This window comes from Plectropomus leopardus, chromosome 7 (genome assembly GCF_026936395.1).
Source record: "Plectropomus leopardus strain MGB_pleo_1.0 chromosome 7, ASM2693639v1, whole genome shotgun sequence".
In the NCBI taxonomy this organism is placed as follows: Eukaryota; Metazoa; Chordata; class Actinopteri; order Perciformes; family Serranidae; genus Plectropomus; species Plectropomus leopardus.
In genome coordinates, this window is record NC_142182.1 from 12,840,118 (window position 1) to 12,854,374 (window position 14,257).

Genomic DNA, 14,257 nt, shown 5'->3' on the forward strand with positions numbered 1-14,257 from the left:
TTTCTGGGTGTATTGAGGACACTTTCAGGGACCATTCATAGTACTGTTAGGTATCATCCATCGGTTTGTCTGTGTCGAGTCGTGGGTCATATCATCGCAGGACGACGTGAGCTTCCCACTGAACATCGAGTTAGTTCACCCAAATTACAAAAAAATGCTCTCTGTTATGCAGATAGATTTGGTTTTGAGATATCCGTCGAGAGCTGCCGCTAATGACTGTTTTTATTAAGTCTATAAAATGTCAGAAACGAGTGAAAAACACCTAAGGTTATGTCTTTTTAATCACTTGTTTTGTACAAACAGCAATCCAACTCACAGAGATATTAAAGATTTTTTCAAACATTTCAAATTGAAAAGTAGCCATCATCATTGAAGAGGGCTGAAATCTGAAAGTATTAAGCATTTCTGTGGTAAACGATCCCCAACAATGGATGAAATCATTCTCAAAATTGTTGTCGATTAATTTTTCTTTTGAGTGTTTCAGCTTTCTATTTGTCTGTTATTTCTGTCACTACACCAACACAATGAAGCCGAGTGGAATTTAATTTTTGACGCTCATTGCTGAGAAAAAAAAAACAGAAAATAGCAACTGGTCCTTCCAGGAAAAGTGTCCCTGTCACTCTCGATAATCCACAGAAAGCAATTTCACTGGAACCACTTTCTACTAAATACCCATTCCATTCTGTATACTAATTATAAGCAGGTTTTGAGTAAGCAGTTTTCACGCTGGGAAAGTGACAGTGTGCATACTAAAACTGCTTCATTTTTGAGTGTGTTCATGTATGAGCAGCCCACAGCTGCTAAAACTAACTGGATGGTGGTGAAACAGATTCAAGAACAGCATCGAAAACAAAGAAATGACAAAGTTATGGAAAAATATGTTGCTGTCTGTGCTAAAGTTGCAGGTTGATTGCATTTGCAGGTTGAACGCTCGTGTAAAACAGTTAAGTATGTTGACTTCTTGTATACTTACTGCAAAAAAAGTATACTATAAAGGACAGTGTTTTGCATATCTAACGCTGCAGTATGGAATTGGGACGCTGCAATAGTGTGTGTGTGTGTAGGCACTGCTTCTGGAGGGAGACATTGCTGTTAAATTCAATTCACCTCCATTTATATGCCAGAAATATCAATGAGGGATTTTTCAAAACCATGACACATTACACCAAAATTGTCTGCATGTCAGGATACCACAAAGTGAGAAAATATTTTTTTTTTGGGTGAGCTAACCCTTTAAAAATAAGTACACAGAGGGATTTCTCCTCCACACTGGAGAAATAAGTTTCTTCAAATGAGCTGCAATTTTTTTTTTTCAAACTTCAGCTCCACAGTGCTTCTTATCCCGGGGCTGTCTGGAGGCATGCAGCCTTTTCCTTGTGCGCATCTGCCTCCACAGCAACCGTGGACGATGTCATCATCCGTGTCCAAAGCTGAGGCCGGACATCTCACAGCCCACCTGTGTCACACTTTGTACTGTGCCACCATCTCCCCCTGCCCTGCTGTGTCCCACCACTTTAACTGCTCTTTTTTTCTGCTGGAGGTATGCTGCTTTTTTGCTTTCCTCCTCTGGCCTGATGTCTGGTTTGCCAACACATTCTGCTTTCTCTGTCTCTCCACTGTGAGCAACCCAGATTCCCGTCTCTGCCCCCCTTTCAGCTGCTGTTAACAATTCTGTAAGCCAGACTTCACTGCATTTTAAATTGCACTTTCTCCTGTTGTCTAACCTTGTCATAACCTTCTCTCTCCTGCTGTTTCAGTGTGCGTCTGAGTTTCTGTGTAAATGTGTTTTTTCTGTATGTGATATCTGTTGATTTTTTGTTTGTTCAGAGGTAATATATGGAGGCAAGGTCTCTTCTGTATTTGTTTATTCATGATGGATTTAAGCAGCAGTAGATCAGATGGGGACTGAATAAAGATAAAATTACAAAGATTTGTCTGTTTCAACAGTTTCTCTGTCTGAAATTATTTAGATTTCTTTAAATTTTTCACTCACAAGTGAACCTCTGTTGTTTATGCAGGCTGTTTTTTGGTTTAAAGAGCTGGATATATTCTGTATCAGTAGGGGGCAACATTGAGTCAGGACAGCAGTCCATGCTTACAGATGCTGCCAGTCAGATAACTATTAGAGACATCAGTCCTTTGAGACTGTCCAGTGCGTCACTTGTCAGTGTTTGGCTGTCAAGAAGTCCACCTGACAAAAAACTGAGCAGGGTGCTGAAGCTCAAAATAACATGTAGTTAACAGCAGCGAGTTTTCACACACACCTGTGTGAGGTGAAGGTGCTGAAGGTGTCTGTGACAGCGCCGAGCAGGAGTTAAACATGAAAAGAAATGTTTCTTTGTTCACACTTCATAAAGATGGATCAGGCACGGAGAGGAAGATAGAAGGTGTGGTGGTGGCAGAGACGCCTGAAGCCAGAGAGTGATCACTGCGCTGCGTGTGTGTGTGTGTGTGTGTGTGTGTGTGTGTGTGTGTGTGTGTGTGTGTGTGTGCGCGCGCCGGGGGAAGTGATGCCTGTGGAGGCACCCTGGGGACTCTCAGCCTCTGAATTTTACTCCACACTCTGCTGGTGCCGACTATGTTTCTCAGCCTTTCGGATTCAGATTCAGGCACAATTACTGTTTGACCAGATGGAGTAATGAGACCGGAACCTCGGTGTCTTATTGATCTGAATGTGAAATCAGCTAACGGGGGCTCTGATTGTTGCTGTTGTTCTAATTAATGTGATATTTCTTGTTGCCAAGCCCTGTCAGTGGACAGCATTGTACTGAACATGACAGCTAATTAATACAGACTAAAGGGCATGCATAAAACCAAGACACAACGAAAACCAGCTCACAGAAACATGCAACGAAGGCGTGAATGAACTCACAAAATACTTTCAAATTCATCCTTTTTTTTAACTACACGAGCCAATTCACACACACGTTTATTTTCACACATATTGCATTTATAACGATGCATCCGAGGGGCACTGAATTGCGCAGCGAGCTCTCCCCGCAGATCTAATTATGGGGCACAGAATGAATGTACCTTCACCCATGAACCCAGTTACCTGCTTCTGTGGAGGGTGTTACAAAGCTGCTAATGAACAAAGCTGTTACCAGCGGGCATTGTTTTCCTGCCGTGCATACAAACCTTTTCCATTTATATTAATTTAATCTTTAAGGGGGCCACCATATTGAAGCTTGAGAAAACAGTTTCTTCAAGGCTTTTTGGCAGTGCGCTCGCTGCAACTGGATAGTAGGCAGCAGACTGAATGCTGGCACCCTGTTAACGCTAAACGCCCGGAGTGAAGAAAACACACTTGCTACAATGATATACGACCACGAAGCAGCGACGGACCATCTGCTCTTTCGGGCGGTGTTTGTGTGTCAGGGGCTGAGTTTAAAAAGCATATAAACCCCCTAAAAGTTTTAAAATCTGGCAGTAAAGACACAAACAGTCTATCTATGCAACAGCCAACGTCATTTTATTCCAGCATGATCTCCACAATATTAACATCCACTGTCAGTTAAATAAAAAAGGATATAAAACAAACATAGAAAATGCGATACAAGATCTCATTACTAATACACTCCAACCATTCGGGCCTTTAAATTAAAAGGCTTTGATTTAACTTGCGAAGCTGCAAGTCTACACGGTTATAGATGGGGGGAAATAAAGCACGTGTTTGTCTGTCGATGTATGGCGCTCACAGCAGAAAGAGGAAGAGCTCTACGCTGATGAAGATGTTCTGGGAGAGAAGCCCCAAAATCAATATATGCTCTGTGGGGAAAATGAAGAGAAACTGATCTCATTTCTTACCCCCAGCAACCAAGAGGAAAAATGTAGTAAAGGTCAGCCTGGCGGCTTCGGGCTAAGTACTTTTTTATTTCATTCAAAAACAGTGTTACTCCACTACAAGTCAATGAGATTTTGTGAGTGATACATCTGATGTAGCGATGCTGCGGTGGAAACTCCCACCGCGCCGTGATTGAAAACAGAGCATCCTCCACAGTTTCCTGCTTATCAAACAGCCGGCGGGATGTTTTATTATGCCGTCCCTGTGTGCCGCAGAAATCTTCAATTTAAAGTTTTCTTACTATTAATCAGCTGCGTGTCAACTTCACGACCCCTGGCCCACATCCTGCCGGGAATCTGATAAGATATAACACCGATTTATTAGAAGTCTGTCTGTGATGATGACCAGGTGTTTGTGTTGAGGACAAATCAATGAATATTTGAGAAAGTAATGCACTCAGCTGGCTTAGAGGAGCACTCCACCCAGTTTACACACAGGGTACTTTGCAGCCACATAAGGTTGTAAAATGTTCTTCTGTTATTCTGGAGACAAGCCCTAAAGGAGCAGTGTGTAAGACAGGAGGATATAGTGGCATCTAGTGTTGACGACTGCAGATTGCAAACAGCTGAAACTTCTCCCAGTTAAAATTTCTTCTGTGTTTAATGTGAGGAGGTTTTTACTGGGAGCTGGGTTAGCCACAGAGGTTTCTTCCGCTCCAAACAGACTCAGTCGTTAAAAGCAGTAAAACACTGAATAAATGTCCCTGTCTAGAGCCAGTGTTTGGGTTGTCTGTTCTGAGCTACTGCAGAAACGTGGCGGTGCCGCATGGCGGGCTCTGTAGACGAGGACCTGCTCCCGATGTAGATATAAACAGCTCATTCTGAGGTAAAAAAACCCCCACAATTCTTATTTCCAGTTGATTATACACTAAAAAAAACATACTTATTATACTCAGTTTCTGCCAATATATCCCCCTAAATCCTACACAGCGGACCTTTAAACAGTAACCCTGATTGAGGTTATTTTTCTTATTGGCTTCTGGGTTTGAAGAGTACTTTTCTTTTCAGAGACTGGGGGTGTGTAGTGTGATGAACAGACATTTACCAGACAGTGGGGGCTCTAATGAAAGATGCTTTTTAGTTGCATTATAGGAAATGTAGGATTCATGGTTTTTGATCTATACTCGGGACTTAAAGTCAGGATATCTCGGCCTCTGCTGCTTTTATTTTGATCTCTGTAGTAACGGGTCATTTAAGTAAAAATGAGTTACACAGTTGCATAAAACCTCAAATTGGTGACAGAGAATTAAATGCATTGTGTGTACACCAAAATATTAATCAAATAAGATAAATTAACAAATGTAAATAAATACATGACAAAAACTAATGATTGACTCTTTAATGCATTTGGATGAGGTGCTGATGGAACAGTAAGGCTTGCGTTTTGTTTTCTTTTTTTGGAGCCTGTGTGATTCTCCTCCGTGTGTCAGCTTAATACAGTCAGATCTGAATGCTGATGAGATCCACGATGTCGCGGTGTCAGACACCACAACAGCAGATTTTGCAGGTTCAGCTAGATTGAGCTCTGCGTCTTGATAAAAGCTGTCCTCTCGCTGTGACCCTCCACTTCCTCGCTGTCTGATTCAGACTGGTAGGCAATCATGTCCTCATCCCCCCACACAGTGGGGATCCCCTTGTAGCATATCCGTGCCTTCCTCTCCTGTCCTTGGCCGAAGCCAAAACCGAAGCCCACCCTCAACCCCCTTGTCTGTGAATACACAGAGGGCAATTTGGTCCTCCAGCCCAAAGAAGTGCCCCCTGAGCGCATCTGCAGCAAGAGGAAGACCCCAACGAAGGAAGCCAGGATGAAGGCACAGCTGAGGACCGCCACGACAACAGGCAGCTGATTGGACGGAGCTACGCTGACCCCCGGAGGCTCCTCGCCTTCTCCCCTCTCGTCTTCTGTTGCTGGGACCTCCCGCCCTGGTTGTGCTGCGTCACCCTGGAGTCCACCAGCTAGCGGGGATTTGCGCTGGACCTGGTTCTGGTGCAGACAGGAGGTGAGAACCAGGTGGCTGTGAGGGGGGCAGGACAGACAGTCTGAGGGCCCGGTGCCAGAGCAGGTGAGGCAGGCGGAGTTGCAGGGCAGACAGGCCTGGACGGAGGACAAGTCCACCCAGTTCTCCAGGGAGAGGTTAAGGAGCTGCGGCCCCGAGGTGAATCCCGGCGGACACAGTTTCACACAACCCTGGAGGAAGAGGGAGAAGCCGGGGCTGCACTCTGGATGAAACGTGAGAGGAAATCACAAGGGAGGTTGAGTCTCATGCAATCCAATAAAACACAACCAAAATGGCATCCGCAAATAACCGGTTTTACAAGTCCTATAATTTCTTCTCAATTTCCTTGGATGTTTACTGGATAGAGCTGCAGCATATAATTTAGGGCCACCATTAATCTGCTGGTTAATTTCTTGATTCACTGATTAATCATTTTGTCTGTAAAGGTCAGAAAATAGTGAAAAATGGCCATCATGATTTCCCAGAGCGCAAGTGCTGCCCTCAAATTGCTCTTTTAGTTTTGTCCAAAAGCCCAAAAAAGCAGCAGAATGTCAAATTTGGAGAGCTAGACATATCAAATGTTTGGCATGTTTGCTTGAGCTATTTTTTTTTACCTTATTATATGGAAATAGAGACTCCTGTAACAGTAAAAATAAGTCATTCATTCCAGTATTTATGAAAAAATCTGGATATTATATAATAGTTGCTGTACACAGCAGTTGGGCAGAGTCTGTTGATTACCAGATGATTTTCTTGACAGAGCTGCCAAAATCGTATATGACTATTTCATGGTGTTTTGTACGACATGGTATATACTATGACATTTTCATGCTGTTTTGGACGTCATACTATTGTCAAGGGTGAGGTTGGATGAGGACCCAGATGCGGAACAAAAAGAAGACAGGTGTGCAAATAAAAAGCGAGCTTTTAATGCTGATAAGATGAACAAAATAAACCAGAATAACAATGACAAACTGAAGCTCAGCAGCAGCAACATAAATGCCCTAAATCAGCATTTCATTTCTTTAGGTCTGTTTTTTGAAAAGGAATCACGTCTAGACACGGCTCAAAACGCTTCTTTTTCTAACACCGAACAAAAGATGCCCTTTGAGTTTAGCTTCACTCCTGCTGATTTTTATGGAGTACACGAAACTCTAAACAGGATAAATACTAAGAAAACAGCATGTTTTTGTCTAGATCCATGCTTTTTAATGACTGCTGCTGATATTATTGCAGAGCCTTTAACTTGTATTTTTAACCTGACTATAGAAAGTGGAAAAATACCAGAAATTTGAAAGGGAGCATATGTCGCCCCGTTATTGAAGGGTGGAGATTCGTCCAATCCTAACAACTACAGGCCCATATCCAAACGCTCAATTTTAGCTAAGGTCCTGGAAGGGCTTATATGTACTCAATTAAAGGATTTTTTAGCAAGCCATGGCATTCTTAATAATTTGCAGTCTGAGTTTAGAAAAAAACACAGCACAGTCACTCCAACAATGAAGGTTTAAATGACATCATGAATGCTTTTGACTTAAAAGAACACAGTGCTGCTTTATTTTTAGACCTTTCAGAGGCCTTTGACCACTCTGTCTTGTTGCAGAGGTTGGATATTATAGGGTTGTCATCCCAAACGGTTCAGTGGTTTGGAAACTACTTCAGTGGTAGAACGCAAAGTGTCCAATCTGATGTGTGTGTCTTCTAGTTTTCTTAACATGCAATATGTGTCCCGCAAGACTCAATTTTGGGTTCAGTTTTATTTACAATGTATATAAATAATTTATGCTGCAATGTTGGTAATGCAAAATTTCATTTTTATGCGGATGACACTATTTTGTATAGTTCTGCTCCATCTTTAGCGAGTGCAGTTGAGGAGCTGCAATATTCTTTTAATGTGGTTCAGAGGAGTCTTTGTGAATAAGGATTTGTACTCAACCTTGACAAAACAAAAATGATGTGCTTTTCAAGGTCAGCTTTTGAACGTCGTTACTTGAGCCCGCACAGTCTTTGGTGAAAGTGCTTTTAGGGTTTTTGCTCTGTCATCTTGGTGTCAGCTGCAGAGCAACCTTAAATTGGACTCTTTTATCAGCCTGGGAGATTTTAAAAACAGGATTAAGAACCTTTTGGACATTCAGTGCTCGTGTTTGGTTTCTGAACGTTTCTAATTGACTGTTTGTTTTAGGTTTGTTGTCTGGTCCTTGTGTTTGAACTTCTATGTTGTTTGTTTTAAATTTTGCTGTTGTGTTTTTATTCTGCTTGTTCTTTTGTGTGAAACTGTGTGTGCTGCTGTCCTGGCCAGGACTCCCTTGGAAAAGAGATTCTGAATCTCTATGGGACTATTCCTGGTTTAAATAAAGGTTCAATCAAAAATTAATAAATATAACAGAGAAGATAACAGCAAGGGTAACAGAGCAGGATAACAGGACAGAGTCACAGCAGAGCAAACAGACAGACTAACATGGAACAAAGGGGAACACACGTATAAATACACAAAGGACACTAATCAAGACAAGGACACACAGCTGAGGTAAGTGCACACAGTGAACGGGGGGGAAACAGAGAATGGCTAAAAAATGACAGTTTGGCAGGTAACACAAGGGTGGAGCAAACGAGACTAAAACAGAACAGGTGTGCAGGGACTCTAGAAAGGAAGGACAAACGACACTGATACAAGACAGGTGGTACTGATCATGGAAAGACAGAGACAGGAAGTAAAACCACACAACACGTGAGGTTAGTTACTACAAAAAACAACTGGAAATAGAACCTGCAGAGCCTGCACGATTTTAAAAGACAGTACCCACCCATCCCATCATCTGTTTACACTGCTACCCTCTGGAAGACGCTACAGGGCCCTGAAATGCCACACCACCAGACCGAGGAACATTTTTTACCCCACAGCCATACGTGAACTGAACTCTCACCCCCCAATCCCTCTCCCCTCCCTACCACCACTGCAACCATTTTAACTCACTGCACATGCACTTTATCATTTGTACAGCACCTATTTTTTTTATATTTATCTTATTTAATAGTTATTTATTTTAATGTGTGAGTATGTGAGTGTGTTTGAGCAGTGTGAATGGAAACAGTTTTTATCAGAGACAGTAAATCTCGTCGTATATGGACATGCAATAACAATAAAGGCATTCATTTATTCATGAAAACATTACTAAACCCAAAAATGAAGTCCACAATATAACTCAAAACCTATAATAATGACAAGTATACTATGAATTTTTAATGTCATTTTGGACCACATTCTGTAGTATAACGTTTTTATACTATTTTGGACAACGTATTATACTATGACTTTTTCATGCTGTTTTGGACCACGTACTATACTATGACACTTTTAAGTTATTTTGGGCGATAATCTATACAATGACAATTTTACACCGTTTTGGACGACATACTATAGTATGACATTCTTGTGGTATTTAGATGACATACTATACTATGACATTTTTATGTTATTTTAGACAACACACTGTAGTGCGACTTTTTTATTCTATTTTGGACAACATACTCAAATTTTCATGCAATTTAGGACGATATACTATACTTTGACTTTTTTTTTGCTTTTGCCATTTTTGACAACATACTATGCTGTAACATTTTTATGCAATTTGGGACAACATGCTATAATATGACTTCTTCATGCCATTTTGGAAAATATTCTATACTATGACATTTTTATGCTGCTTTGGCATAAAAATGCTATAATATGACATTTTCATCTTATTTTGGACGACATAATGTAACATGACATTTTTATGCTATTTTGGACGACATGCTATGCTTAGTTTTTTCATGGAATTTCACACGACATGCTATACTATGACATTTTTTATGCCACTGTGGATGACATACTTTACTATAATTTTTTCATGCTATACTGTACAACAAAATATACTATGAATGTTTTAATGACAAGAAAAACTGAGATCCGTTTGAACCCATGTTACTATTTGTTTTTGGTTAGAAACCTTTATTACATTTGTTGAATCTTCTGCTTTCCTTCAATTTATAACCGCGCAGAAAGACATTTTTAAAACCGATCCCTTGTGCGCTTATGGTTAATTAGTTAAAAGAAGGCCACAACCCCAAAATAGAAGTTGTGCCATTAAAACACTGTGTCCTTTTTCTCAACATAATTAACACCAAATTTCAAAGTCTTTTCAGAAACCTCCCTATTCATTTTTTTTCGGAAGGAAACTGGGACTCTGTAAAACAAAGTGTTCCCACTAATGCTTGAAATGTAGATTTAAACTGAATTATGGAGAAGTCTGGAATGATTAAGAAGAAAGCATCTGAATGTTTGGAAGCAGAACGAAGCTTCCGACCTCATCTGCTTTTCAATGAAGGAAATCATCCTCCCGAACAGTTGTTGTCGACGTAGCACCTCTCGCAGTTTTAATCTCCCCTGCTGCTCCTCCATACGTCCTGCTCTCTGATTCAAACTAATATGACATATGGCAACGTGCATATTCATGGTGTGCGGGCAGACAAATGCAAAAGAGGCTTGTAAATGGGCAATCTGTATTCACAACAATCCCTTTTCACAAGTTGAAATACTAAACATGGTCTGACCAAAAGCTTGTTTTGTAACAATGACTGTGTGCCAGCGTCAATACAAATGAGCCCATGCCACTTCAGAGGCTCCTGTTAAAAGTTTGTGTGAAGCCTGAATGATCTTACCGATACAGATCTGCTGGGCATCAAAGGTCTTGCAGCTGTTGTTGGACGGTCGAGGGAAGTCGGATGACGAGGGATTGACCACGCTGGGTCCGGTACCCCAAAGGATGAGGGTGAACTGACTCAACACAGCTGAGAGAGAAGGGGAGGGAGAAAGGAGACGGTTGTGGGGGTATTAAGATGTGGAAGAGAATATCAGCATAACACCTCTCAGAGAGGGAACAGTATGAACTGGCTGAGAGGAGGATATGGGGGTGGAAGAAAAGGAAATTGATGAGAGCGGACCAAACAAAACACTGGAGGAGGATCAACACCAGCAGAGGAAGAGATGCATTCCTATCTTATATCTCCGGCAGCTCAGAGTAAACAAAGCCAAAGGAGAGTTCTCAGATTTAATGAGTTAACTTGACTTTTTAAAGAAAACGCAGTCCAATAATTTTAAAAGTGATAATCAAAAGGTAAGCAAGCACTTTCTTTCAAAAGAATATTTCTCCATCCAGCAGCAGCAGCAACATTTTAATCTGAATGTGTTCTGGGAGCTGCTTCCCAAAAATGGTATAAACTGCATCATTAGAAAGAGACTGAAAAAAGGGGAAGTGAGCAGAGGCTATTTGAAGAAGCATGAAAATATGCAAGAGTACTTGAGTTGATGAGGGGGCAGTGAATGCTGGCATGAAATGTACATTTGATGTGATGTGTTCAGACTGAACAATTAATGGTGATGAGCGGGGTTACCATAGTCACGACCATTAGCTGCTACGTTCTCTATTTCCAGTGTCCATTCCCCTTGAGGATCCTCTCCCCATGAATGGGTGGTCATAAAGGCCCAGTCATTGAAACCCTCGGAGGAGAAGTCATTGGGCCTGAAAGAAAAAGGGAAAAAGGGAAGAGATGAGGTGTTTGTGTTATTTTTCTGTGGCAGAATGCAGAAAGTGTGTTTTTTTTCCAGAGAGAGTATACTTGTGGGAGTAACTGTGCACAGATAAAATTGAGGTACATACACATTGTGTTTGTCTGTGTGTGTGAAAGAGAGACAGGCAAAGAGAGATTTATACCATGGCTCGGCTGTTATGTGTGTATAGTGTGGTGTTTTTACTGTGTACCTGGGGAAAAGTAAGGTGGAGCGCGTGCCCAGTGGGCTGATGAGATGAATGGCCAATTTTCCTCGCTGGTTGTGGGAGAGAGTGAGGCGAGCCTGAACGTGTTCCAGAGAACTGACGTACTCCGGTCGTCCCCAGCAGGCATCCACGCTCTTGCTGAACACTAGCTTGTTCCCGATGTCTCTGCAGGTTTGACAAGTAGAGGGGAGGGTGGTTAATGTTGTGTGGCTGCAGAAACGGACACAGACAATAGCGCTGTGCTACAAATCTGTGCGACCATCCCGACTCCGAGGAGAATGCGGTGACATCTATCAGGCTGAGCTGGATGATAGAACAGCAAGTGCTCATAATGAGACTGTTACACCCCACCCATGGGCGGCCCTATGGAGCAAACAACACTTCATCACTGACCCAAAATAACCACATAAATCACCTTTAAAACAATCAAATCGTGGGATTTATTAACATAAGAAAGGCAAACAAGCCAATAAAATCCCAGGCTGAAAGGCATCAAGACTAGCAGTCCCCACACGCAGTCCTCTCAGGCAAAAAACAACCTCAAACTCAGACGTGCAATGGAACGGCCATTCAAGATCGGATTCCAAATCAAAAACTTGGGCAAGATCCGTGCAGACAGAGTCAGTCTAATTGACATTGGTGGCAATGGAAAGCAGTATCACGTGTTCATCATTTTTCACTTTTATGTGGTGTTATTGTTATGAAACGTGCTTTAACAACTTTGTAGTGGCATTTCCATTTTCATTCAGTTGATCTGTGTTTGACAGAAGTCTTTGTGAGCATGTAGTAGCTTACTAGCCTACTCCTCCCGTCTCAGTATATGCTTCTGATGTTCAGAGGCTGGCCAAACAAACATGAGTTTGCTGCGGGCATCCATGCTTTTCCACGCAGATGCACTTGAACACATTTTAATCGGAAGTCGGAAAAGCCAACACGGAATTATCAACTTCCTATTTGCAATGGAAAGCAGCACAATGCACCTCGTTAGGAGATGCAGCACACCTGGGTAGATCTACAGAGCATAGAACAAATACTGTACAGCCGAAACAGAGACTAAACCTAACTGTAGTTTACACACAAATACACTCACACACAGAGCTGTTAGTCACCCTTCTGACCTTGGTTCTGCAAGCATGGTGTGAACACACTGATGCTGCGGTCCCACTGTGGTCCAGTTCTGTGCCAAAGCCACCATAGCACCCGCATCCAGGAGTCCATAACCATATGAATGACTCACTGTGGAGAGAGAAGATGGAGGGGCAAAGAGAGTGGCAGGTTGGTGGGTGGTGGCGATAAGATAACATCACAGAAAAACAAATTACTGTCAGTCAAAAATCTACTCTTTACTGTGTTATTATGGTGTTATATTTGCTCTTTAATCCTGAACCCGCAATCATAAAAGTACTTCCTTTGTTTATCCACATCAAAAAAATCCCTTTTTTCTTATTAAAAGGAGAGGAAAAATGTTTTGAGGAAATATCAGAAACGCTCCTTTCAACATAGCTGGCACTGTAGCTTGCACGTCAGGGCAGACAGTTTGCTGTTAGCAGCAGTATTAAAAAGTAAGGACCACACCAGCATCTAACGGACTAAAGAGATCCTTGCAGGTAAGTTGACACTCTGTTTAATGTGCTGCAGCTCAGCAGCTAATTAGTCATCTAGCCTAGAAAAATGATGTTGCAGTGCACTTTTCCCCGGTGAACGTTTGTTTGGTGGCCAAACATAAGCTGCGTGTTCATGTTTGTAAGTCAGATAAGGAGACTTTAACAGGAGAGCTAATGTGGGTTTTTGGTCAGAGTCTGTGGATCTGTGTTGTAGCTGCTGTTTGGTTCATTGTGTCTGTCTGATAGAACACTGATGTCACCGCTTCATAAAGAGAAGGTTTTGAACGAAAAATGTAAAATCCTACAGGTAAACACAGAAGAAGTGATTTTCAGAGAAGATACAAATGCTGTAACCATGTCTAGAATGGTGTATTTTTAGGGGCAAGGCCTCTTGGCCTGCAGGAAGCCATTTTTGAAGGTCTCATGCCAAGGCATCAAGGTCATAAGTTTACAAAAACTGCCTTTTTAATGCATTTAAACAATTTTAGGGAAATAAAATCACAATGTTTCATTTGAGTGCAGGCTGATGAGGTAAATGATATGTGTACTGTATATGGTGTCTTATATTTCCATCACATCTATAAGAATATGTGCGAGACAGATATACATATTTTCTAATTGATAAGGATTACGTATGGGATTGTTCGTTATGGAGAAGTAGTTAACAATAATAATTAATAACATTAACAACATCTAATAACACTTTTCCCAATGCCATCCAAAACTACTTGCATTCTTATTGGTCACACCACACACTTCGACTTTGTTACTGTCGGCCAATCAAGTGCACGTATTAAAATTCTGTTGCTGGGCGGACTGACAGGAGAGGATAGAAAACAGACAGAGAATGGAGCACTAATGCTGCATCGGCCGATTAGTACACAATTTTATGAAGGTCATGAAAAACAGATCTAGGGGCCAAGACAGCAATGGCCGTCTGTGAAATTCCTGCCTTGGCTGTAGCAGACACAAACATGCAAAAAAAAAGAAAAAGAAA

General features: G+C 41.6%; 1 protein-coding gene across 4 annotated transcripts in view; it reads right to left on the bottom strand.

The window, feature by feature from the left end:
• Positions 1-3,451: 3,451 nt before the first annotated feature.
• The window catches only part of furinb (furin (paired basic amino acid cleaving enzyme) b), a 111,535-nt gene continuing 100,729 nt past the window's right edge, over positions 3,452-14,257 (bottom strand). For all 4 annotated transcript variants that reach the window (XM_088079971.1, XM_088079972.1, XM_042495968.2 and 1 more), the window contains exons 12-16: positions 12,775-12,892; positions 11,642-11,821; positions 11,274-11,401; positions 10,542-10,670; positions 3,452-6,063 (exon numbers count right to left, since the gene is read on the bottom strand). In XM_088079971.1, coding sequence (XP_087936097.1) covers positions 5,357-6,063; positions 10,542-10,670; positions 11,274-11,401; positions 11,642-11,821; positions 12,775-12,892 — 1,262 coding nt within the window. In that variant the 3' untranslated portion in view covers positions 3,452-5,356. The remainder of the gene's footprint in view (positions 6,064-10,541; positions 10,671-11,273; positions 11,402-11,641; positions 11,822-12,774; positions 12,893-14,257) is intronic.